This window comes from Mixophyes fleayi, chromosome 2 (genome assembly GCF_038048845.1).
Source record: "Mixophyes fleayi isolate aMixFle1 chromosome 2, aMixFle1.hap1, whole genome shotgun sequence".
Taxonomy (NCBI): Eukaryota; Metazoa; Chordata; class Amphibia; order Anura; family Limnodynastidae; genus Mixophyes; species Mixophyes fleayi.
In genome coordinates this window covers 364,532,166-364,559,816 of record NC_134403.1, presented here as the reverse complement: position 1 = coordinate 364,559,816, position 27,651 = coordinate 364,532,166, and the positions used below count along the sequence as shown (strand labels likewise).

General features: G+C 42.8%; 1 protein-coding gene across 1 annotated transcript; it reads right to left on the bottom strand.

Moving 5' to 3' along the window:
* Positions 1 to 4,123: 4,123 nt before the first annotated feature.
* On the bottom strand, positions 4,124 to 12,873 carry LOC142139584 (aquaporin-3-like). Its single transcript, XM_075197310.1, has 7 exons — positions 12,673 to 12,873; positions 12,144 to 12,270; positions 7,427 to 7,564; positions 6,812 to 6,930; positions 5,729 to 5,946; positions 4,813 to 5,430; positions 4,124 to 4,781 (listed from the first exon to the last, which is right to left on the bottom strand). The coding sequence occupies exons 1-6, from the start codon at positions 12,778 to 12,780 to the stop codon at positions 5,247 to 5,249; spliced, it is 894 nt and encodes a 297-aa protein (XP_075053411.1). The 5' UTR covers positions 12,781 to 12,873; the 3' UTR covers positions 4,124 to 4,781; positions 4,813 to 5,246.
* Between the last annotated feature and the right edge of the window lie 14,778 nt (positions 12,874 to 27,651).

Here is a 27,651-nt window from a genome sequence, read left to right as displayed (position 1 = left end):
AAAGCACCACTGGACTCAGCAGGACAGAGCACTGGACAAAGCACCACTGGACTCAGCAGGACAGAGCACTGGACAAAGCACCACTGGACTCAGCAGGACAGAGCACAGGACAGAGCACTGGACAAAGGCACCACTGGACTGATCAGCAGGACAGAGCACAGGACAAAGTAACCACTGGATTAAGCAGGACAGAGTGACAGGACACAGGACACAGGAGCACCACTACAAACTACAACCTCCCTCGTCGCTGATCTGAGCCCGAATGAAGATGGCGGCCGCAAGCGGGGAATTTATGCAATCCGAGTCTCGCGAGATCCGACGTCAAAGCCTCTGTTTCATTTTTTTTGCCCGCTGGAAATACCCGAACAGTGCTCGGATCCCGCCGGGTCCGCACTGTTCGGGTGGGCTCGGATTAGCGCAATCCGAGCCCGCTCATCTCTACTTTTAGTTGGACCTATTTTGCGCACTTTGATGGAGAAATGCATTTAATTAATATAAGCTATCAATGAGGCTAAGCTGAGCAGTAATTTAGGAGAAAGGACGACAAGATTCTTTTAATGAAAGGGCCGGGGCTGGCTGGGCTCGGGGGTTGGACCCAGAGTGGGCTTCCTTGGGCTGGATCACTGGGCTACATGCATTTTTTTTTACTTTAAAATGTTCCTCATGGGCTGCCGAGACCAGTTTTGTCCCGCTAGCCCCTGTGCAAAGGCATTTCCTGAGAGCAAAGAGACCTGGGCAAATCATCCATTCATAGTGGTGGAAAAATCAGGTGTTTCGAGGTGTGCAGTGAGGCCCTATGACCTCATAACTCTATGCAACAAGAAGTAACTCTGCAATTTATTTATATTTCTGACCTCCCTATGTAGGAGCAGAACATGCCACTCTCACCTCCGGGCCCTCCTGCCCTGTTCTAAGCTTTGTACCTTCCAGATGTGCAGTCACCAGAGGTTTGAAAAGAGCAGAGCAGGGGAAACAATGCTTCAGTATGTGGGCTTGGGGGCAACTCGCGATTTCCGGATCCCATAGCTGCCGCACCCCTTATTGTTACTCCCTTGTCCCTATGGGTTTTTATTTTTAAAAGCTGAAAAAAGTGCACACAAAAAGTTATCATTGTTTTAGTTATTCATAATAACACCAATGCACATTTTCTATGTATTATCAGCATTCATTATTGTTTGCAAGATTCTGCAGTTTAGCTAGTGACAAGACTGATGAAACATATTGTGAATGCTCCTTAGTCACAAATGTTTATTGTTATCACTCATTTTTTTTATTGATGTATAATTTTTTAAAAATCACATTGTGCGTTAAATAATTCATGAACCAGGATGTAATTTTTATGTAAATATTTAAACTGTTCCAACACTATGTTTTATATTTGTTAATGCTACTCTTGAACTCCTGTGAAGTATTATTCATGTTTGTAAATGTCTAAGAATGTTCTGTAAATAACACGCCCCTTGAGCCCCGGTTTTCTGTGCAGGAAAAGTGCTTAATTTCCATTTTCCATCAAATCGACCTTGATGCATCTTCTGGTGCAGTAGGCACAATGTATAGGTGGTCATAGGTGTTTCAGGTTCTTATGGGCAGTGTAATGTTCTTGATGTGTTTTGATAGCCCATACGGACAACAGGATTATGTTCTTTGATAATAGTCCTAAACCCAGCAGTTAGCCGGGGTTAAGGAACGCCGCGGTGCGCAGATGGTGAGCAAAAGTTATAGCTAATGAGAACAGGAGGAAAGAGCCCTGCTCACTAGCGCTTACAATCTAAAGCACTGAGTCAATATTAAAGATGGCTTTATTCAAATAAACTTTTAATCTAAGCATAACAGTTGTATTGCAAGGATAGGGATCATTGGTGCCTATGTTACAACACTCTTTCCACAAGATGAACGCACTTTCTAACTGCACTAGCGCGCTTCAGCCACATTGAAATGCATCATCATTTATATAGCGCCACTAATTCTGCAGCGCTGTACAGAAAACTCACTCACATCAGTCGCTGCCCTATTGGGGCTTACAGTCTAAATTCCCTAACACACACACACACACACACACACACACACACATTATGTTAGCAGCCAATTAACCTACCAGTATGTTTTTGGGTGTGGGTGTAAACCGGAGCACCCAGGGGAAACCCACACAAACGCGGGGAGAACATACAAACTCCAGACAGATATGGCCATGGCCAGTAATTATTATTATCCTTTATTTGTTAGACGCCACAAGAGTTCCGCAGCGCCGTACAATGCACAAACAATAGACAGTACAGGGTAAAATATTACTGAGCAGTAAACAAAAATACCAAAGCTTCGGAAGCTCCAAGCAGCCTAATGCAGAAAAGACGGAGCAGAAGAGTAGGTAAGGACACAGGAGGAAGGAGGGCCCTGCTCGAATGAACTTACATCCTAAGGGAGGGTGAACAAGACTCAGGTACAAAGGGGCCAGATGATGTAAAGGAGAGAAGAGGGGACAGGAGGAGGGAGGTGAGAGCGGGTTAGGAGGAAGGATGGTAGGCTTTGAGGAACAGGTAGGTTTTTAGTGCCCGTTTGAAGGAGCTTAGAGTGGGAGAGAGACGGACGGAGCGAGGGAGGTCATTCCAGTGAAGGGGGGCAGCTCGGGAGAAGTCTTGGATTCTGGAATGGGAAGAGGTGATTAGAGTGGAGGAGCGACGACGGTCATTGGCCGAGCGCAGGGAGCAGGCAGGAGTGGGAATTGAACTCATGACCCCCAGTGCTGTACAGCAGAAGTACTAACCCCTAAGCCACCGTGTTGCCCCAAAAAGAAAAGTTGATTACAAATTATACACATAAAACACATTTAGCCCAATTTGGTACAATGATTTGTATTTTAACATCCATTTACACGTGCTTAATTTGCGTTGGAAACGCACGTGAATTTAACACAAATTGTTTTACATTAAATATTTTTGATTTGCTATTTCACCTATTTGTCCAGAAGTCATAATTGAGTAAGCAGCATCAGATGGAGCGATGTAATAGAGAGATAGACATTTAAGGCATGTTCAGTCAGGGTTTGCGGAGCACCAACAGTGAACACAACTGAGGGATATAGTTACTGTACCCAAGGTTACTGCAGCATATTTTGCAGTAGGTGACTGGTGTTGGTATTGTAGTAGTGCAGGGCATTGGCTGAGTGTTACATTAATATAACTGTTCCTCCTCTATTTCACACTAAAGGGTACACTAGGAAAATTAACTTTTTCAAAGTAGGAAAAGCCTTTGCTCTGGTGGAGGTGGCGGACTACAGCTACAGAGCTCCTGAGGTATGTGCAGAAATGGTGGAAACGTTGTTATTGACACCTCCTGGTGACAGAGTGACCCCGGCAGTAGCACCCAGAGGAGAGACGCAAGGAACCGTTGATCGCAACGGAGGGCGTGGACAAGTTGCTCACAACAATAGTGGTTGGAGAGTGACAGTCAGGGAGTCGGGTAACGGGACTCATCTGAGGGAGAAAGTACCTCAGAATATAACTGATACAGAGCAGAGCTCAGTCAGGGTAATATACTGAATAACCTCAGAATATAACTATGATACAGAGGAGAGCTCAGTCAGGGTAATATACTGAATAACCTCAGAATATAACTATGATACAGAGGAGAGCTCAGTCAGGGTAATATACTGAATAACCTCAGAATATAACTGTATGATACAGAGGAGAGCTCAGTCAGGGTAATATACTGAATTACCTCAGAATATAACTGTATGATACAGAGGAGAGCTCAGTCAGGGTAATATACTGAATTACCTCAGAATATAACTATGATACAGAGCAGAGCTCAGTCAGGGTAATATAACCCAGGGAGAAGAGCCCCAATCCAAGCAGCCCACATCAGACCTATGGACAGTGGGCTGTTGGTTGATGAGCAGACAGTCACCTACTATCCAATCATGGACCAAGCTGCACACTGTGCTCATTCCAACATGGTCTCTCCAATGAAGACCACAAAGGGAGGCGTGACCTCTGCGTCCCTCCAATTGCACCAAAGATCATTTGTAGTCTCAGATTTGCCAACTTTGTTGGTGTAACGATCCTGGACCTGTTTTATGCCCAGATTCTTTAAGACAGGATGACACCAATGATGGATTATTCTCTCAAAATAAGATGTCATGTTCACTTTATTCACATTTGTAAACACAAACAATAAAAAAACAGTTTGGCTTCTTTCAAAATCAATATATGGGTTTAATTCTTTAATATGCACATTCTAAACTGGACAATAAAAGCATTTCATCCGAAAGGTTTAGGAGTAAAAAAAGCTGGCTGTTGGTTACTACAAAAGACTAGCGATTAACAAAACAAGATAAAAATCAGTAGACAGAAGACATTGACATACATTATTACAAGATTGGATTTTATGGCCCTGGGGCCAAGTAGTTTGGACCAACACTGCATGAATACGGCTTTCAGTCTATAAAGGACATTATAGGATTTAATTTTTTTTTAACCCTTTCCTTAGTGGCTTAGTTAAGTAAGTTTCTGCAAAAAAAACACATTATAAATGGAATTTCAATGGATCCTAATTATGGCTACTAGAGAGAACTGTTCTAGAAGTTCTCATTTTACCTTCGAACCATTGATGTACAAATAAAGTTATCTGTAGAACTTTGCCTGTCTAAATGAACAAAGAAATAGAATCCTATATTTAAAGGCCAAGTTTTTAGAAGCAAAGAAAGCCTATATTCTATGTTAGGAGCATAATACAGTATCATTTGGAGGTATCGCTGTTGTAATTTGAAGCAAGTTGGTCAGCAACTACACACTGAAGCCGGTGTCTAGAGGCCACTGGAATGACCAACTATGCCTCAAATTTACCATTAACATAATTACAGAATACAAATTATAATGGCTTCTTGTAATGGTGTACTTTTGTAATCTGGTTTTACGTTCTTGTTAAGTAAAGGAATGAAGTTTTGATAGAGAATGAACACTGATTCCTCACAATGTTCTGGGTAATCTATTTTTGTTGGTTCTTGTATAGAGTAAAATCCTACTATCTGTACACGTTACCTTAACACTACATTGTATTACACTCCTACAACCAGCAAGCTAAAGTTTTTTGTTTTTTTTGGTTCAATACACAAGAGTAAAATAATGGATATAAAGGATCACACTGGCCTAATGGGTTTATAAAAGTTGTAGTATTAACACTGTATTACTCGCCTGTGTCCAGGCTAAGATACAGTTTTTCTCCGAAACACCACAGAACAATATACGATTTTATGCTGCAGACTGAACCAACTCGTACACTGGTGGGCGAGTCACCCCGCCCTCTTCTTGAGATTCGTCCTTACGGGATGCAGTTGGATGATGGATTCCAATGAGAAGTTCGTAGATCAGTGTACCCACCAGTCCTCCTACCATTGGCCCCAATACAGGCACCCACCACCAATGGTCACCAGCCCTGCCAGAAACAGACAACATATTTAGCCTAATGTAGGGTAACAGAAGTTACAAGCTTTAACATCTCCACCTGTCTACTGAACCTGTACACAAACTTGATCTAACACTAGAAGATTTAGATCAGGCGTGGCCAACCTGTGGCTCTCCAGATATCCCATCATGCCTTGCCAACTATCAGCTGGCCATCAGCTGGAAAAGCATGCTGGGACTTGTGGTTTCACATCACCTGGAGAGCCACAGGTTGGCTGGGCCAGATATAGATGAATGCATGACTAGAGCACAAGGACATCAGATGTTACCTGAAGACTTCAAGGCCCCAGCCAGCCATTGCTGTGAAGATACGAGGTGCCAGGTCCCGGGCTGGATTAATGGGGTACCCACAGTTGAAACCCATTGACAGACCAACTAGTAGAACTACAAGGCCAATCACAAAGGGTTGAAGACCACGAGGTGCAGCGTTGTTAGATTCATCTATAATGGCCAGAATGCAGATCATCAAGGCAGCTGTGGCAATCACCTGAGGGCAGATCAAGTAGAAAGGGAGAATAGCTATTACAGGAACTACATATGGGTTTGGTGCAGAAGCGAACAGGGAAAAAACACAAAACAAAATTCACTTAGGTAAATATACATAAAAGCAAACCATTATATGAGGTGATTAATAGAATAAAGGACATATACAGTGTGTAGACTTTACTACAGCAGATTTGAAGTTGACAGGACATGTAGCTCTGCATCCAGAGTACAACAGGACGGCCAAGTCTGGCTCACAGTGAGGCAATGAGCATCTTTCAATCGTATGGTTTTCCTTTCCTCCAAACTACCTGTAACTGTTCACTACAAAGTATAGTCTTCCATAAACTAGTTTCCTTAAACAATAGACCATGAACATTAGAAACAATGTAGCCAATTTATGAACCATGTTCAAGTCACTGGATTCAGTCAATTGTGACTTTTCCAGATGAGTTTACCCTCAAAATCCATCAGCATGGAAAGCATTCTTATCTGTAAGGGTAGTCAGGTCATGGAACTGCAATAGATGGGCTGAGTGACAATTCTTTGAATCTATTTAAAAAGTACATTGGATGCCTTTCTTAAGAGTATCTATTACATGTCGAGGGGGATTAATCCAGAGAATTATTCAGACTGCACATTTCTCCCTACCGCTGGGGTTTTGCTTGCCCTATAGGGTTAAATTTGGAATGCACGCTTTCAACTCTACTATGCAATTATAATTGAGATAGTGTTGTATCATATTTATGTTTTCCCTCAGAGCCATTCACCTACAATAACTCAATCCTGGACGATCCAAGCAGCAGTTCTGAATAAGTCAGGTTGTCCTACCTAAAGATGCCCCCAGCATGATGTAAATCACATCTTACCTGATCCGTAAATCCATTGAGGACACTCAGATGTTCTGACGGATAGGATGCAAATATCCCAGCAGTTGCCCGAGGTCCAGATACAGACCATTCCCCACCACTGTATGCATGCAGGGCGTCTAGATCACAATGAAACAAAACCAGCAAGAGATTGCACAGAATGTATACAATGTTTGCAACGGAGGCTTCATAATTACCAATACCTAGCAGTCACATTCTCAGACACCTTGTTACATGAAAGCTTGGCTAAACAGCTTCTATGCCAGTACAATATCTCATTACCCAAACTCCATGCTCTAGACCACCTGGTCCATGCCTGCATTGTGTAGGAATTTACAAGATGCAGAGAGGTAGCAACAATCATTCAGCAGAATGTCAATACAAAGGATCAGAACTCCAACACGACTGTTTATTCAGAAAGGAATAAGATGCAACAGATTAGAGAACATGGTCCCTTCTGTTTGCATCATTCAGGTGTGAAGATTGCACATGTGAAAGTTCTCTCTTAACAGCAGCAGGCAAGAACGTGACGACTATTGCATTATAAGGTGGGCATGGAGTCCCATTCAGCAGACTGAACTAGTTATGAGAATTGAAAACTACATGGAGCCTTACCAAAATACAGAGCAAATACCAGGGCAGCACCAACAAAACATCCAAGGAATTGTGCCAAGCAGTAGACCAGCATTAGTCTGCACGTGATCTTCTGGAGGAGGTACATGGAGAGGGACACCGCTGGATTGAGGTGGGCACCTACAGAGTAAGACAAGATGGAGATTGCATTACACTCTTGTACATAGACGATAGCTGGATCTAGGCTACATACAGCATGGACCAAGAAATCAGTGTATAAACAATGCAACATGCCATGAGTCTATACAGGAAAAGTGAATTATAAATCATATTTTACAAGATGCCAGTAGTTGCTTCTCACAGCAGGTTTCAGAATGGAAGGCAGTGTTCCCTGCTACTGAAGGTGGCATTTGATTGGTCATGAATACTGTTAAGCATCTTAAATTGACCAAGTGTCAACCTCTTGCCGTACATGTGCAGTAATCATAGGTCTCACACCAGACCCTAAATATGCAAAGGTCAGAACAACTACAACCGTGATTAGGACCAACGCATAATATGCGCATACTACATTTTAAACCAATTTCAACATACATTTTACCGCTGTGCAGATTCATCCAAGCTCATGAGACACTGTAGTCTTGGTGGGCGTTACGGTGTTAAAGTCCCTATCGGTATGTTTACCGACCTTTGTTGGAATTCAATTTTCTTCACTTTAAATGCTTATGTGCAATAAATATTCAAGTCTACAGCTCTGGTGATACGATGAAGATTGAATGCAATCTCTAGAAGGAGGAGCTGTGCTGATCACTTCAAGAACTCTGGAGGGGAGAAGTTTCAGGGTAATTTGTTTCTAAAATATAGGACAGTCTCCGGAAATTAAAGACATTTGTCAGCAATGTAGTTTTATTACATTTCCACAAGATCTATTTCATAGATTACTGGGGGATCTTATGAGGTAATCCACAAAACATGAACTACTGTGAGGTCTGAAACACTGCAGTCTACCGTTAGGTCAGGGTATGGAAGGACAAAATAGAACACAATATAAACACAATTAGAGTATCAGATAAAGAGCAAACAGCTCGTAGAGATACCTGTGTAGACAAAATGACCTTTGAATGGGACAAACTAAAGCTCGGTGCACACTACAGAAAATTACTGCAAATGTGATCTCTAACGATTTTACCAAGGACTGAAAGTCCCGATAATCTTGCAGATTTCTGTGTACACAGTTACACAATTTATCTTCAGATCTGTGATCTTCATCTGTCCTAACCATCTGCTGAAAAGATCGTGACTCTGTAAGCTCTACAGATATCTGCCTACACTGTTGGTCGTGAGTGCATACGCTTCCACATTTATCTGACATTGTTCATCGGTATTTTATAAACTTCTAAAAAATCACATGTGTTTTGGTATGATAAAACAGGATCGTGGAAGTACACACTAATGCGAATCTTACCAAATCACTTATCGCATGAGCTACACGATAATTGGATGATAACCCTGTAGTGTGTACCCAGCTTCAGAACCTAAAAAAACTGCTGACTTGTTTTTAAAAGGCAAATTAAAGGTTTCTAAGCTCTATCCCAATGGTCAATTGTTTAAGGACCTCTTAACTTGTTTGACTTTGTTTTTATCAGTTTTGTTGTTAGAGTTAAAAGGTCAGGGGGATAGAAAGTCAGGTCTTGTGGAGTATGTTAGCATAACATTTCTTTATGGTCATTTATTAAGTTAATGGAATGATATTACCAACAGTGGACATGTCTATTGATGGGGTATAGTGTTCCGTGTCTGTATAAAGTGTAAAAAATAGTTTTACGTTATGTCCAATTGTTAGTAGGTAGGTATAGTGTCCTATGTATAGAATTGTATCGTACCTGTCAACATTCCAAATTAAAAAAAATCCTGGGATGTGTATTAATTCTAACTGTTACGTAGGTGGACTGGTGGCCTGTTCTGCATCTTAAATCTAGGCCCAGTAGTCACATGACCACTAGAGATGCATACGTGCTCATTGTGCTACATTTGTCCGATGCCTAATAAAAATTAGATGTAGGAGAGAATATATGCAATAGTCACCTTACTGCCTGTGTTGGCCAAGGGCTCCCCAGGAACACACCTCTTTAAATACATCCTTGCCATATATGAAGGTAGGGCTCCACCACAGTGCGGCTGGAAGAGGTAGCTCACCCGATAGTCTAATAACAGTTGGGGTGAGTTTACCTTTTTAGGGGGATTTCCCCAAGGTTTTATGGTTATCACTGTGGGAGGGAGAAGACTTTGGTTTTGGAGCATAGGAAGGTGGTGCAGGAGAACTAGACTAGGAAGACGACATAGACCCAAGGCTGGACCCTTCCAGGATTGGGTCTCACCTTTCGGTGTGGTTCATATACCAACACAGACATGGGTGAGGGGGTGTTCAGGGGGATTTATCACATCTCCTATCAGGAGATGTGGTCAGCAATGCTAGAGATCCTTAATTTCCACCCTTTGGTTTACACATTCTTTGACTATGGCAAGATATTTCAGTACCAAGTCACTCTACTGGCAGACGTAGAGTCGACTTTCAGATCCTGCCCCCCCCCCCCCCCTCTGCTTTCCTCTACTAGGCTCGAGGTTCACAAGGCAATATTTTTTCAGCTACCGCCGTTCCCTGGGCTGTGTAATCTCCTTTCCATTTTTATGATGATTTTAGTTTCTTATTAGGGTGGATGACCAAGACAGAATCTGGCTACAGGGAACAGAATGATCACAATTTTCTGCTGGTCCCACAAAGTCTCCTGTCTACAAGTTGATCACATCATGTTTCCAGGCCTACGCCAGCGAGTTTGGCGTTCCCCTAGCACTGGACAAGCTAGTCGGCCCCACAACCATTATCCTATCCAGCTGTTCATGCTCCTAGAGCAGAAGCGTGTAAAGTGCTGATGCCCGTGTTTTTAGCTAAAAGGTTACTCTCAGACTTGAATTATCTGAGCAAGTTATGCACAGGGACCAAATCCTTTGCAGGCATTAGACTCCAGGCTCCCCCATCTTCAATGCTTCCTCTTATTTCTAAAGTATCTGTCACTTTGTTTCCCCACTTCATCAAGACAGGGCAGAAACTCTTAGTTCACAGACTGCTAATAGTATAATTAACTCCTTAATTTAATGACAGACTTAATGACAACTAATGATTTACTGTTAGATAACTATACCTTGCTGTACACACCAAATAAAAATCTATGGAGTCCCCAGGTGCCTAATCATATGAGTGTATACACAGTTGTAAAGTGTAAACAAATGACAGAACATGGATCTTAATAGTAATGTGTATAATTAAACACAAATACAGGTAAAATTGCTGTGTAAACAGTAAAGGTCTAAGGTAGAACCATACACTGCAGCAATAAGCATAAGTATGCTCGTGTAATTCAACTCAAAAGGTATCCACCTAATGGGTAAATAAACAAGATCGCTAATGATATAAGCGATCAAATCCAATATAGATAACAAAAAATATACCAACTCCTCGGAAGGTCATTCTATGCACAATGGTAAGCGTTTGTCAAGAGCATTTCAAAAGTACAAATAAGGAAAAAAAAGGGGAAAACAAATGATAAAGGTAGATAAAGAGCTTCCAGAAAAGAAGCGGAATATTCGGACTTTCTGGAAGCTTTTGATCTACCTTTTTCATTTATGTTTTCCCCCTTTTTCCCTTCATGCATGAAGTACACATTAGCCTTGGAGAGAGACTGTGTATTCCTCGTGTTTTATGATTCTTATTTGTACTTTTGAAATGCTCTTGACAAACGCTTACCATTGTGCATAGAATGACCTTCCAAGGAATTGGTATATTTTTTGTTATCTATATTGGATTTGATCGCTTATATCATTAGCGATCTTGTATTTGTGTTTAATTATACACATTACTATTAAGATCCATGATCTGTCATTTGTTTACACTTTACAACTGTGTATACTCTCATATGACTAGGCGTCTGGGGACTCCATAGATTTTTTTGGGTGTGTACTGTTCCTACCCTGGAGGGTGGGACCCCCTCCTTTCATATTCTCTCTTGTTTGGCAGCCGTTACAGACTTACTGGTGAAGCCCAGACACTCAAATTCAGTTTTGTAAACTATACCTTGCTATCAATATTTTCTTCTTCTGAATTCTAATTTCTTCTATCTCTTCGACCTATCTCGCTTACTTTCTTCACCGATCAGTCAATCTCCCCCTCTCCCTCGGGTTCTCTTCACTGACTGCTATATGTAAAAGCTACATCTACCTTTTCTTCTATACAGTGCTGTGGAATTATCTTGACTACCACAGAACACTGTTCACAAAAATCATTACGATTTACAGTTCTATTCAGATTTTTGTAGTATTCCTATATATAGATTGATTCAAAAACGAGTATCCATATTGTAGCACACTGCATTGTGATCATGCCCAGTGGTCAGGTCATGTTTGGAGGGTAAAGGGGGTGGATGTAGTCCTATGTCTGGATAAAGTATATTAGACTGGTATTATAAGGCAGTAGGGAAGTTGTGTTGGGAGGTGTAGTGCTTAGGTCAGTGGAGAACATTTAACACAACAGCAAAGTGTCTCAAAATTAGTTTCATAAGTTGACGAGCATGGAACCAATAAGGCCTATTCACACTTTACAAAATAAAAATAATTATCTTTCAGCAATCCAGCTACAAACACTTGTTGCTTTATGACTAAATAAAAAGGAATATCAATAGTGTATATCCCATATGAAGAATCTTACCTGACACTCCACCACACACATAGGCCCCAGCCATGACTGCAAAGCCAAACGCCATATTGACACTTAGGAACTGGGCTTTGGCAAAACCACTCAACTCCATCTGAGCCACAGAACCACAGCCAAACAGCTAGGAAGGAACAGGACAGGTTATAGCCCCCTGGTGGAAGGAATGCATACAGCTACTATAGCCAATAAAGATCTGTTATATGCAACATTGTTACAAGACGCACTCTACATTAAGTTTTCAATTATATGCCTATAGCAGAAATGTCACTATTCTTGAGGTTTAGGTAGAAATAGCATAAACAGAAAATAAGTATGTTGAAAACAAGCATTTCTCTTTTAATTAAGTAAAGCACTTATATAATGGATTCTCAGCATACAGTTCAATCAAAGAGAATAAAAGATCTATTAAATCATCTTCTACCAAATACAATTAAGCAACAAAAAAAACAAAACAAAAATGAAATCCACTTATTTAGTTTCATTTGCAAACAACACTTAGCACAATAAGACATTCATTACTTACAATTAATATGAGGCAACCCAAAAATTCAGCCAGTCCACAGCGTACATATTTATTGTTCGTACTAAACGTTGATTTGGTTTTTCCCAGAAACACATTGTAAGCATCCATGTTTAGCAGTGTCCTGTATGTCTGATCAGTTCATCTGGTCTGCTGTCAGCCTCTAACACAATGGGATCTATAGACATAGGAAGGGGGCAGTGACTATAACAGCTGGACTTTATAGCCTAGTTCATGCTGCTGATTAGGAAAAATAAGGGAAACTGATCAATTGATATTGGCTGGTTTAATTATACCAGATTCCAACAGATTATTGTCACATTACCTGCTTAAATACTGGACAGATCAATACAGCACATTTATAAGAAGTTCTGTAAATCTGTTTTGTAAGTGTGTGTCACAGATAACAAGATGATTGTCTTCCACCTAATTTTTAAATCTTTCATTCTACTTTCATTATGATTCAAATCACTGGCGCACGGATGCTGACAAATGCCCTTATTAGTTGAGTGAAAACATGGTAAACTTTTGTATGTATTAAGTTTTGCAATGCAATAAGCCATTTTCAGTTGCAAAGTCCTGATGCTTCAATTGCACCAAGGTCCTGAGTCATTAAGGAAAGTAAAATAAAAAAAGGAGTACGTTTTCTCTTGCACAAACCATGTTACAGTGCAAGGGGTGCAAATTAGTTTATTATTTTGCACAGAAAGAAAATACTGGGTGTTTTTTCATGTAGCACACAAATACTTCATAACTTTAATTTTACACTTGAAATATAAAGTTGATCCAGGACATGCTCTATCACAACTATAAATTAGAGATGTTCACTGACCCCTGTGTTCTGGTTTTGCTTTTGGATTTGGATTAACTTCATGTTTTGGTCTTGGTTTTGGTTTTGGCAAAACCGCCCTTGCGTGTCTTGGTTTTGGATCTCTATTTCTTTTAAAAATCCCTATTTTTTTTTCTAAAATCACATAAAAATCACATTGCCCTACATCGGGTGATGAAGTTCGCTCCTTTATTCTTTCCTCTCCACTCTCTACCTGTCCTCTCGATCCCATCCCCTCTTACCTCCTTCGCTCTCTCTATCCCTATGCCTGCTCTTAACTTGCACACCTTTTCAACCTATCATTCTCCTCTGGTGTAGTCCCCTCCTCAATTAAACACGCACTTATCTCTCCTACCCTCAAAAAAAACTAATCTCGTCCCCACCTCTCTTGCTAATTATCGCCCTATCTCACTTCTCCCCTATGCCTCCAAATTACTTGAGCGGATTGTCTGCAGCCGCCTCATCAGACATCTTTCAGACAATTCCCTCCTCGACCCTCTCCAAACCGGTTAACGCCCCCTCCACTCCACCGAAACTGCCCTGGCCAAAGTTACTAATGATCTCCTATCAGCCAAATCCAGGGGTCACTTCTCCCTACTCATGCTCCTTGACCTCTTTGCAGCATTCAACACAGTGGACCACCCCCTCCTGCTGCAAACTCTTCTCTCTCTCGGCCTCTGTGGATCTGTCCATGGCTGGTTCACCTCATACCTCACCAACCACTCCTTCTTCGTATCCACATATGGTTCTTCCTCCACACCCTCCCCTCTCCCTGTAGGAGTCCCGCAGGGCTCTGTTCTCAGCCCTCTACTCTTTTCACTCTATACTTCCTCCCTTGGTGCTCTCATCTCCTCCTTCGGTCTTCAGTATCACCTTTATGCTAACGACATTCAACTCCACCCTCCTCTCTAGTGTATCTGACTGCCTCTCCGCCATCTCCTCCTGGATGTCCTCGTGCTTTCTCAAAATTAACATCTCTAAAACTGAACTCATTGTCTTTCCTCCCGCTGGACTCCCCTCTCACCATGACCTCTCTATCGTTGTTAACAACACAACCATCTCTTCTGTCACCTAACTCCGCTGCCTGGGTGTCACCCTCAACTACTCTCTCTCTCTTTTGCTCCCCACATTCAATCCCTGGCCCAAGCCTGTCACTTCCAACTACGCAATATCGCCCGCATCCAGCCATTCCTCTCTCAGGTTGCCACCAAATCTATCATCTACACATTCATCATCTCCCGCCTTGATTATTGCAACCTACTCCTTACTGGCCTCCCCCACTCCCGTCTTGCCCCCCTCCAATCTATACTCAATGTGGCTGCAAGACTCATCTTCCTTTCACGCTGCTCCTCCTCTGCCTCCCCTCTCTGCATTGCCTGACACTGGATCCCCGGGTGGGGTACGCTTCGCCGATGCTAGTAAATCCGACGCTGAGGACACCTACAAAAGAAAAACGATTTCAGAAGACAACAACAAGAATATACACAGACTTACCTGATCAGCGACTGTCCAGATTTTCGATTGTACCAGAACACTGTCAGGAGCTTCTTCTAAATGCACAGGTGTCCGGCAGTAGTGCCTGATGTCAGTGCGCCATTAATGAATTTTTATTTAAAGCGGCACTATAGGGACCCCTCTCTTAACCTGCGTGATCCCCACATTGCAGCTTTAAATAAAAATTCATTAAGGGCTTACTGACGTCAGTCACTACTGCCGGACACCTGTGCATTCGGAAGAAGCTGCTGTCAGTGTCCTGCTTCGATCGGATATCTGGACAGTCACTGATCAGGTAAGTCTGTGTATATTTTTGTCGTTGTCTTCTGAAATTGTTTTCTTTTGTAAGTGTTCTCAGCGTCGGATTTACCAGCATCAGTGAAGAGACTACCACCGGGCTCCCCGTTCCCCTACAGAATCCTTTTCAAACTCCTTACCACCACCAACAAGGCTCTCTCCCAGTCTACTGCTCCTTATATCTCTAACCTTCTCTCCATTCACACTCCTGCCCGCTCCCTGCGATTGGCCAATGACCGTTGCCTCTCCTACACTCTGATCACCATTTCCCACTCTGATCACCTCTTCTCCCGAGCTGCCCCCCTTCACTAGAACAACCTCCCTCGCTCCATCCGTCTGTCTCCCAATCTGTGCTCCTTCAAATGGGCACATAAAACTCACCTGTTCCTCAAAGCCTACCAACCAACCACTTAACCCCCTCCTCTCCTCCTCTCATTCTCCCCTCTCTCCTCCTGGCTCCCCTTCTCTCTCCCCCATGCTTCAACTGGCTCCCCTTTGTGCCTGATTTTGTTTACCTTCCCTTAGGATGTAAGATCGTATGATTAGGGCCCTCTTCCCTGCTGTCTCCCCCTCCTGTCTCCATACCTGTTCTTCTGCTCCGTCTTTACTGCATTAGCCTGCCTGGAGTTTCTGAAGTATTGGTATTTTTTCTTTATTGTTCTGTAATATTTTAGTTTCACCCTGTATAGTCTACTGTTTGTAATGTGTACGGCACTGCGGAAATCTTGTGGCGCCTAACAAATAAACGATAATAATAATAATAATAATTTTGCTTTTTTTCCCCCCTACATTATTATTAACCTCAATAACACTAATTTCAAGTCATTTGCTGTCAATTTTGACCATCTCACAGGTTACAATATTATTTTCATACACTTTCAAACAAAGACTGCAGCAGTTCTTGCCAGTGATAAGAAGAAGGCCATTGTCATGCCTGGGCATAAGACCAAAAAATCCACCTCCTATGTGTGGAATTATTTTTACACAAATACTGACAACAGTTGTCTAGCCATTTGTAGCATTTGTAAAGCCACAGTCAGTAGCGGTAGCGACCTTAACCATCTAGGATCCTCATCCATGTTACGGTATTTGAAGCGAGTTCATGGCAAACTGTTGGGAAAATCAGAAACTTATGCTAAAAAATAACAGCAAGCAGTCCAGCATCAGCTACCTCTCTTCTCTCAGCTAGATCCCAGCACCTGCAGTCTACACCCCCAACACCTTCATCATCACTATCCTCACAAGTGATCGGAGTTTGTCCTGCATCCAAGTTTCTAATGCGAGATGACTCCTCCCCTATCCAGGACTCCTCAGAAGAATCCTTGTGTGTTAGTCCCACTGCTGCTGCTCCTGCTGCTGGGGGCAGGGCTGCCAAGAAGAATTCAGGGCCCGGGTACAACAAATTCATGGGGCCCCCCTCATATTCAAGTAAGCCCCAAAATTTTTTTGCGCCGCCTTACGGCGGCGCAAAACAATTTAGGTGTATGGTCATACATTCAGGGGCGTGGCTAGCCAAACGGCGGTGCAAAAATTTTGGGAGGTGTGGTCATGCATTTGGGGGCGTGGCAAACGTGCCATTGGGGCGTGGCTAACATAAAAACCACTAGGCTCTCAATTCGCCGGAGCGTCACATATGTTCAAGCACTCCTGACTTTCAGGACATCTACCACCACAGTGTAGTATACAAACAATGCAGTGTGTACACAAACAGTTCAGTCTTGGCCTACACCTTACATTGGGCACAACATTCACCAAAAATTGGTATTGTCCCTACTAGAATCACAACATTTCACACACTGTGCTGCTCTCTCCTACCTGTTCTTCTCACTTTCTCCACCTGTGGCTGCTGGTTTCTTTAGTTGTGGCTTGTCCGGATCCAGGAATGTTGAAGGACCTATTTTGAAAAAAAAATGGCTACATTTAGAAAATTACAGCCAGCCCCGGCCTTAAATCAATAGCACTCACGATTAATAATTAGGCCTTCCTCCAGCCCCAACATTAAAATAATAGTATTCACATTTAATAAATAAACCTATTTCACTTCCTGCAAACAGCCCCAGCAATACCTATTTCCCGCAACCATCACTGCCATTAAATAATTCATAGTCACATTTAATAAATAGACCTCATTCTCCCTAAACTCATCCAAGATTCAATAGCCCCCAAACCACCCCATCTTAAATTAATAGTCCCTACTATTAAATTGCCTCACCATCACCCTACAAACAAAATAGCGCCCATTAATTAGCCGCCACCTACCTCACACACACTACATTGCAACAAGCCCCCTGTGCCATCACACACATTACTGTGCCCCTTCATCACAACTACACTGATTGCAAACACAATCTTACAGATGTGCAATTGTCTCTCCACTGCCTGCATCACTTTTTTCTTGCCCAAACCGTATTGATTTGCCAACAAAATTATTTATAGAATTTGGACTCAGGGGTGCCGAGAGTGGATAGGTAAGACAAATACAAAATATCTGACCCTTGGGGCACTGAGGTGATAGTGAGGGTGGATGGGTCCCCAGCCATACTCGCCCATTCACAGCCCCAATTTAGCTACTGCAAGCAGGGGAAAGTGTCAGCGTGGACCAACAGCTTCTGGTGCGCAAGGTGCTTTCACACATCCATAGGCTGCCCTTATGCTCACACTGCGACCTCCATGCTGCTTTTCCCCCTTCTTTTTTACTTTGTGCCTCTCTCCCACTTTTTTTATTCCTCTGTTCCTCTCTCCCACTTTTTTTCCTCCTCTGTTCCTCTCTCCCACTTTTTTTTCCTCCTCTGTTCCCCTCTCCCACTTTTTTTTCCTCCTCTGTTCCTCTCTCCCACTTTTTTTTTCCTCCTCTGTTCCTCTCTCCCACTTTTTTTCCCTCCTCTGTTCCTCTCTCCCCAATTTTTTTTTATTCCTCTGTGGCTCTCTCCTTTTTTTCCTCCTCTGTTCCTCTCTCCCACTTTTTTTCCCTCCTCTGTTCCTCTCTCCCCAATTTTTTTTTATTCCCCTGTGGCTCTCTCCTTTTTTTCCTCCTCTGTTCCTCTCTCCCACTTTTTTTTTATTCCCCTGTGGCTCTCTCCTTTTTTTCCTCCTCTGTTCCTCTCTCCCACTTTTTTTTTATTACTCTGTGGCTCTCTCCTTTTTTTCCTCCTCTGTTTCTCTGTCCCCTTTCTTTATAGTACTGTCCCTCCCTGTTTTCCTCCCCTAGCCTCTCCGTTTCTTTACTTACCTTTTGTCAACTTCTTTCTTTTCTTTTCTGCTCTTCTGTCTCCTCTTCTGTCTTCTTTCTTCCTGCTGGCTGCGGCGCTCCTCACTGACTGACAGGCGTGACTTGATGACGTCACGCCCGGCAGTCAGTGTGAATGGAGGAGAGGAGGGACACGGCGCCGCGCGATCACGTGAGTATTTTTTTTTTTTTTAAATTAATTTCTTCTTACAGCTCCCAAGAAACCCAAGACCCCCCCCCCCCCCCCAAAAAGCGCAAGAGAGAAAAATAAAATAAAAAAATAAATAAATTTAATTAGCAGCGAGGGCCCGGCCCGGGCCCCCTGGCATGGCCGGGCCCGGGTAAACTGTACCCGCTCCCCCCCCCTCTCGGCGGCCCTGGCTGGGGGTGAATCTTCACCCCAGAAGAAGACCAAGAAGAAGACTACTAGTAGTTTACAACAATTGACTGTTAAACAATCCTTCGCAAGAGGAAGCAAGTATGAAAGCTGTCACCCAGTCGCAAAGCGGATCACAGACGCCATGGAAACTATGCTAGTATTAGATCTGCATAGTTACGGCTCTGCCGCTGACAACCTGTTTAAAAAAGGGATGTCATTGCAATATGGCCTATACAGTTTAGACTCTCCTGAGAATATATGAGTATTACAGCGGGGGAAATTCCATCACATTCCCTGTTTTGCTCACACACTCAACTTGGTGGTACAGAATTTTTTAAAAAATGGCAATGACATGCAGGAGATGATGTCTGTGTCCCGAAATATTTAGGGTCATTTTCGGGATTCTGCAACATCATGTAGGAGAATGCAGTAGGTGCAAGAAGAATAGAATTTAGGGGGAATCTACTTTAGTCCAGCACAGTGAAGAATACTTTCCGTGTTGTACAAGGTGCTGAATCCACTTGAAGTAGTCACCTGTGAAATGAGTGCAGACACTGTTAGCTTGAGTCAAGTGATTCCCCTAATTAGACTTTTTGAAAAGTAGAAAGAGAAATTGAAGGAGGAAATGAAACAAAGCAAGTCAACTAATTATGTTGGACTTGTGGATTAAGTACTTTATTCGCTTCACCAGGATCCAAGAGTTATCAACATCTTGAAATCGGATCATTACATTTTGGTAACTGTGCTTGATCCTAGGTATAAGAGCTATGTCTTTTCTTTCTTTTTCTTTCCAACTGACCCAGATCTCAAGAGATGCAATGAGCTCCTGGTCAGCAAGCTGATAGCTCAAGTGGTACATGACACAATGATGTCTCCTCCTTCAGTTTCTCTGGAAATTGTTGCTAGGAAAAAACTTAGCTTTCCCAAGACACCCAGTGGTGATGCAGATGAGTCTGCACAAAATTTTGACATTTGGTCTGGTCTAAAAGAATTGCCCAAAAATCATGACAGCTCTTCCGTAAAATGAGCTACAAATTCCATGAGGAAGGCCATTACCGGCAATTACATCAAAGTACACAGACTTCTGTGATTGTGGATTCCAGCGGGGATGAATTAGTATTTTTTGAGGATGATCTATGCACTGATGAGGGTGAATATGATGACAGTGTAGATTGCAGGTTCTGAGATCTAGCTGAGAGAAGGGAGCTAGCTGATGCTGGTATGCTCGGTAATATATTGGGTAGAATGGCATGTTTGCAATTTTATATTTTTCTACAGTAAGCTTTCACCTTTATTAGAGAGGTGTTTTTTTCTTTAAAAATGTACAAGTTTTTTATTTACATTTTTGTTTCCCTGACTTAAAACCACTATGTACTTGAACATAGACTTTAGCACTTGAGGTAGATGGATTAGTATCATCATGACTGAGACTGGAGAGTGACAAGAACAATGACATCCTTCCTGTTTCTGCATGAGCTATGGCAGTGTAGAATGTCACTGGATACTTTTAAGAACACTGACAGCCCTATTATTACAATTTTTGTTTCAGCACTGAACCCTGCCACCTCTCCTGTTTCTGAGTGAGCTATGGTACAGTAAAATGTAATTGTAGATTTAGACCTATTAATTCCTATTAATTCTATTTCAGCAATGACAATTAGCAATGGAGCTCTCCTCTTTGTATTTTACCTATACAACACAATACAATGTGACTGCAGATTTAGAAGACCAAGCCTGCCAGACCTATTATTTATATTTCAGCAATGACAGTTAGCAATGGAGCAATGGAGCTCTCCTCTTTGTCTTTTACCTATATAACACAGTACAATGTGACTGCAGATTTAGAAGACCAAACTTGCCAGGTCTATTATTTGTATTTCAGCAATGACAATTAGCAATGGAGCAATGGACCTCTCCTGAATGTCACTGGAGACTTTGAAGAACACTGCTACTCCTCCTCTTTCTTTCCTACCTATGACACTGCACAGCTGCTCTAGAGACTGCCAAGAACTGTGCTAACCCTTCTGTGTCCCTCTGTGAAATGGCGCTGGATCGCTGTGGAGGGTGCTAATTATAGAATTCAAAACACGCAAGATCCAAGGTCCGACGACGTAATGATGACATTTTGCTTCGTTTTCAAATCCGAGGGCGTGCGAAAGTACCGACACGCCTCGGCTCGGTACTCGGATCTGCTAAGTTCGGGTGTGTTAGGTTCTCGGGGAACCGAGCCTGAGCATCTCTACTATAAATCTGACCCATTATGTTTTTTATTTTTTTTTGCAATAACTTTTTATTGAGAAAAATTATTCAAAATATATAAATGTGTAACTAAAGGGCAATCAAACAAATTATCATACAATATGGATGTAAGGAGAGTTGAGTAGAAATAATTCTCATGAAATCCGGTAAAGGACAAGTTCTAAATTCCAACCTTAAATTTGCAAAGTATAACATACATGAGATTAAATATAATTAAAGTAAGGTGAATATAGGAAAGGAGGAGAAAGAAGAAGGGGGGGGAAGGTCTTTTCGAGCAGGATCCCGGTCTTCAATGATAACTAGATAAGGGGAAATTGGAGAAGGCAGGAAAGAGTGCTATTCCCCATCAAGAAACTCCACAAAAGGGGACTATTTGAATAAAGCAGAATATTTTTCGGTGTCTTGGAATTCCACCCAGTAGAACCATGTGGCACAATAATCAGTAAACCTATCAGAAGAGCAGAGAATCAAATCGTCCATATACCTATAAAATTTATTGTGGGTGAGCCATTCTTTCAGAGTTGGAGGAGCGGAGGATCTCCAGTGTATAGGAATCACTGCCTTTGTGGCACTATTTAGATGTTTTAACAGGTTTATTTTTTTATACAATGAAATTGAAAGCTTTGTCTGAATTTATAACCAAAAACGTGAATCTTCTGGTACTTTGGATTTCATAATTTCTTTAGAAGTAGCAATGACTCCATCCCAAAATGTCCTTAAAGATGGATTTTACCACCAAATGTGTAATGGTGTCCCAATAGCCAGATTACATCGCCAACAAGTGTTAGAGGTCCCAGGATACATTTTAGCGAGGACATTAGGACAGCTCTACCATCTGGAGAGGTGCTTATACTGTGCCTCAGTCACCGAAATGCTAAGTGAGATAGCTTGGGTAGCCTGAAAGATATTATTCCAGTGCTTCTCTTGAACAAGGTTACCCATACTTGCCAACTCTCCCGCATTGTCCGGGAGACTCCCGCATTTTGCGAGAGTCTCCCGGACGAGTGTGGCAATCTCCCTGATAGGAAGGGGAAAAATTTAGTTTAAACGCCGTGATTCACCCGGAATCGCGGCGTTTAGCCCCGCCCCCACTGTAAAATGACGCGATTTGCGTCATTCCGTCACGGGGGCGGGGCCAAAATGACGCGATTTCGCAGCCCCGCCCCCTGCACGCCCACGTCCCAGCCGGCATCTCCCGGAAGAAAAAAAAAAAATGTTGGCAAGTATGAGGTTACCCAGATCTTTCCCAGTCTTTTGTAAACTAAAGCAAAGAGGAAAAGTGAATTTTCAATCTGGATTTTGTAAATCCCAGAAAGGACATGTGTAGGACATGTAAAAGCAACACACATACTCTTGAATAATGTCAATTCCCTTCTAGCACCTTTGCGTAACTTGCCTGAATTTAAGAAGTGTTTAAGTTGTAAACAGTGCCAATGCTCTGAGCTGGGTAAACTCCACTTGGCCTGAATATATTTAAAGGGATGCACACCAGATGGGCCCATTTGTCACCACATTTTAAATTTACCGCCCCCTCCAATGCAACATGGTTTTGCCAAGGTGCAAAGTTACTCCTTTTTTTTTTGCTTTGCTCTCCTTAATGACTCCAGCCCGGCGAGGTCAGTTCATTCTGCTGTGTTGTGCTTACAGTAGAACTGAAAACGCTTAAGGACAAATTCTGCCGGTGTAATGTGCAAAATTTTTACGGACAATAGCAGAACGAGACAAATAGTTTGCAAAAATAGTTTTTAAAATTCCCCTCATGCGCTGATATACATAACACTTCCAAAATATCAAAGTGACATGTTCCTATATATGCAAATGAACGTTATTTGGGTGCACAACGTCTATTTTGTTTATATTTTAAACTTTTTAAAAAAAAATATTTATTTAAAGCAACAGCCTACACTGACAAGATCATGTTTTCTGATAATAGTCTTAAGTTCATAAGAAGATGTGGATCAGCTTCCGAGATATAAGTGTGTGAAAATTAGTCAGGGGCCATATGAAGGTTGCTACATCTGATGTATTGCAGGCTATGGGCATTGCCCCTTATAAGTTGCGTACCGCGCAATACTTTCCGAAGCACTGCACCTTTAAATATCTCTTTGTGCACATAAGTCATCAAGCATGCTTTTGTCTGACTCATTTTCAAAAAATTCTCAATTTTCAAAGAACCTACCTTTCTGTCTAACTACTGTACAATTTCTCTCCTCCCCTTCTCCTCCAAAATCCTTGGGGGACTTGCCTACAGCTGCCTCATCTCAGAAACCTCCTGTCACTCACCGGACAGTGAGTGCCTCTTCACTGGTGCGTGGCTCTCCAGTATTCCTGCCAGCACCTATCCTGAACCGTGGCCGCCCGCCATCCTGATGGTCTGCGCATGCGCAGTTCCTAAGAACTCTTCTGACCTTTGCTTTTAGTTAATTGGTTGATCAGGCAACGCTCCCTATTTAAAGCACCTGTGTTCATTACCTCGTTGCCTGATCTTGGAGTCTCATTCCCTGTGAGTCTCTGAAGGTGTTCCTGTGTACTTCTCCGTGTCTTCAGCTACTGCTGATTCCTGCTCAACTCATTGCCGGTTTCCAGACCGCTTCAAGTCTCCTGTGTTCTACTATGTCTTCAGTTCCCTGCTGATTCCTGCCGGTTTCCAGACCGCTACAAGTCTCCCGTGTTCTACTATGTCTTCAGTTCCCTGCTGATTCCTGCTCTAATCATCTGCGGCTTCCAGTCCGCTATTACCTCCAGTGTTCTACTCGTGTTTGCTATCTCCAGTGATTCCTGCATTGCTCATCGTTGTTCTACTTGTGTCAAGTTCTCTGCCTGTGTGCTGACCCGGACCCTGATTACCGCTACCACTCACCTGTGGTTTCTTCACTCGTGCTGGCGTGCAGCCGCTCAGCTGTTCCTGTATCCTCTCATGGACAGCCTGCTCTACTGAACCGCGGTATGCTTACTTTCTATTGACTGTATTCGTTTACTGCATATCCGCTTGGACTGTTCTCCAGTTACCCACGGAATCCTCTATCTCCCTGAACCTGTGTTATTACTCTGCATATCTGCTGGGAAGTTTACCTCTTTGTTCAGTCGTGAGATACATATGGTAATTGACCTTCTGCTATTAGCCTGGATTCCAGTAGTGAATTCGTCTCTGTCAAGCAGCGCCTGCCACACCAACATAGACTTGTGCATATTGTTTGGGATCAAGTTCCTTGTGCTCTTAGTGTCTACATTCTATGTTTCCACTCATCGACACCTGTACCTATCCCCACCTATAGCAGTGGTACAACTTGCTGTATGCAGACTACTGACTCCCAGTTACCTACCTGCACCAGTAACAAGTCCTCTCACTATAAGCAGTGGTACAACTTGCTGTATGCAGACCACTGACTTCCCCGTTACCTACCTGCACCTGGAACAAGTCCTCTCACTACAAGCAGTGGTACAACTTGCTGTACGCAGACCACTGACTTCCCCATTACCTACCTGCACCTGGAACAAGTCCTCTCACTACAAGCAGTGGTACAACTTGCTGTACGCAGACCACTGACTTCCCCGTTACCCTACCGTACACCTGGACAAGTCTTCTCACTATAGCAGTGGTACAACTTGCTGTATGCAGACCACTGACTTCCCCGTTACCTACCTGCACCTGGAACAAGTCCTCTCACTACAAGCAGTGGTACAACTTGCTGTACGCAGACCACTGACTTCCCCGTTACCTACCTACACCTGGACAAGTCTTCTCACCATAGCAGTGGTACAACTTGCTGTCCGCAGACCACTGACTTCCCCGTTACCTTCCTGCACTTCTTCACGTCCATCAAGATCCTCGTGTTCATATCTACCTAATCATTAACCAGATTGCTGCTAGTCATTGACTTTTCTATTTGCATCCTCTCACCATCTGCTGAGTTATATGTTCTGCTAGTCACCCTGCTACCAGAGGACCACTGTGTAACCCACACTACTCTGGTAAGATCTTCATCTGGTGACATCCTTTGGCAAAGACTCCTAGTGCCCGTGACGCCTCCCTCTTCGACATTGTAAAGCATTCTCTCCTACAGCACTCCCTTCACTCCATTGGTCTCTCCTGGTTCACCGCCTATATTTCCATCTGCTCTCCATCCATCTCCATCTCTACCTCTGGCTCCTCCCCTCTCTCCACTTTCCATTGGGGTCCCTCAAGGCTTCGTCCTCGACTCCTGTTCTTCTTTGCGTGTACCTCCTTGGTGAACCAATCAGCTCCTTCAGTCTTCAATTCAAGCTGGACACCAGAATATACCTCTCCTTCCTCTCCCTCCTGTTGCTGGTGTCCAGTTGTTTCTCTGCCATCTCCTCCTGGATTTTCTATTACTTTCTCAAAATAAACATGTCCAAAACTGAACTTATTGTTTTCCCTTGTGAGTCTGTCGACAACATCACAATCTCTTCTGTTCCCCAAATCTGCTGCCTGAGCATCATCCTCTGCTCCCCTCTCTCTCATTCACTCCCCATGTCCAGTCCCTCTCCCGATCATTTCCATCTGGGCAGCATCACCAGGATCAGACCATTCCTCTCCGCTGGTGCCATCAAAAGTTTTATCTACTGCCTAGACATCTCTCATCTTGACTATTGCAACCTCGTCCTGTCTGGACTTCCCCTCGATCATCTGTCTCCTGCTACTTGTGTTATGTTTACCCATATTACATGATATCATGGCTGGGTCTATGTTTATTATGGTCCGGAGGAGGATTTGGGTATTTACGGACCATTGTTCCAGGACACCACAAGCCAGACTTGATGGCAGGGAAACAGCAGAGGAGCAACTGCTGAGAACATATTCTAGCTCCACCCCCTGTTACTTCACAGACCCCAGCATTGACCAATAAGGAGGTATCCGGACCTAGGAGGAGGGCGCTGGGAGAGGAAAAGACCAGGGGATTTTGGAGGAGGTTAAAGAGGGGAACCCAAAAGAGAGAGGGGTTGTTGTTGGATTTTTCTGGAAGGACTGGTACTTGGGCTGATGTTGAGTAGTCGTACTCCATCACTGCCACAGGAGATTGCTGGACAAGGAAACCTCTAGGACAGAACGGGTGATGAATTCTAGAACTGACTTTCCATCACTCCAATGGGAGAGACTCATAGATTCTGGGAAATTGGTGTGCCTACAGGAGTAGGGAGACTGGTACCCAGAGTCCCACCACGCTGGTGGAGAGTTGGCCAAGCAGCTGGGATCTGGAAAATACAAAGATCCACCAACCGGATTGAAACACGCAGGACCATTTGACTGGCCTTCCACCTGATATTTGTATACACCCAGTAAAGGCTACATAAAGTTTACTATCGTTGCTACACCTCTGCTCCCAGCCTGTCTCGTTAACAAACAGTTATTAGAGTCAAGAGAACCATTGTACAGAGAACACCAAGAAAACTGTCCAGATTTCTCACCTATTAGACTCTAAGTTTTACATCTTGCAGATTGTTTTTATGATCTGGTGATTTACTGACAGAAGTATAAATTGTAAGCTCTACTTGGGCAGGGACTGATGTGAATGATTGTGAAAGTCAAATAATTGGATGAAGTAAACAAAATTGATTAACTGTGCGATTGCGATTAGTGCACCATGTGTAATGACGCAATTGCACGGAGTAATAACACACACATTTACATTCGCACTTACACTTGTGAATATTACACATTTATTAAGGTTCCAATTCACAATTATTTATTAGTAAAATGTATTAGAGATTAATTATACATAGATAATATTAAAGTTAAGGTATTTATAGCTCAGGTCCTCTAAAAGGTAAAGAGTTTGGTCTCATATTAAAGCTTATTTCACCAGCATTAACCCGGTGTCGACAGAGTAGCGATCACATCTAGAGGTCGCAAGTTATGAGCAATATGAGATTAATACTCAAAAGTACTTTGTTTATGGGTCAGTTTAAACTGGTTATTTGGTGGGAAGACACATAGGCAACAGTTGGAGTAAATTGCCACCACCCATCATCATCATTATCATCATTTATTTACCACTTATTCCGCAGCGCTGTACAGAGAACTCATTCACATCAGTCCCTACCGCATTAGAGCTTACAGTCTAAATTCCCTAACATACACACAGATAGACAGACAGACTGAGAGAGACTAGGGTAAATTTTTTATAGCAGTCAATTAACATACTAGTATATTTTTGCAGTATGGGAGGAAACCGGAGCACCCAGAGGAAACTCACACAAACACACGGAGAACATACAAACTCCACACAGATAAGGCCATGGTCAGGAATTGAACTCATGACCTGTGGTGAGACAGAAGTGCTAACCACTTCACCACCGTGCTGCCCGCCCTTGGAGAAGATTAAATAAACTGACCTATGACCAGCAGTCTACTTGAACATCATTAACCCTGGATCAATGAAGACCTCTCTTAGTGTTATCTGTGTATATTAGTGACATCATCACTGTTTATGTTAATTCGAACTGCATATAAGCAAGCTCCTGGGCCATTGTAAAACC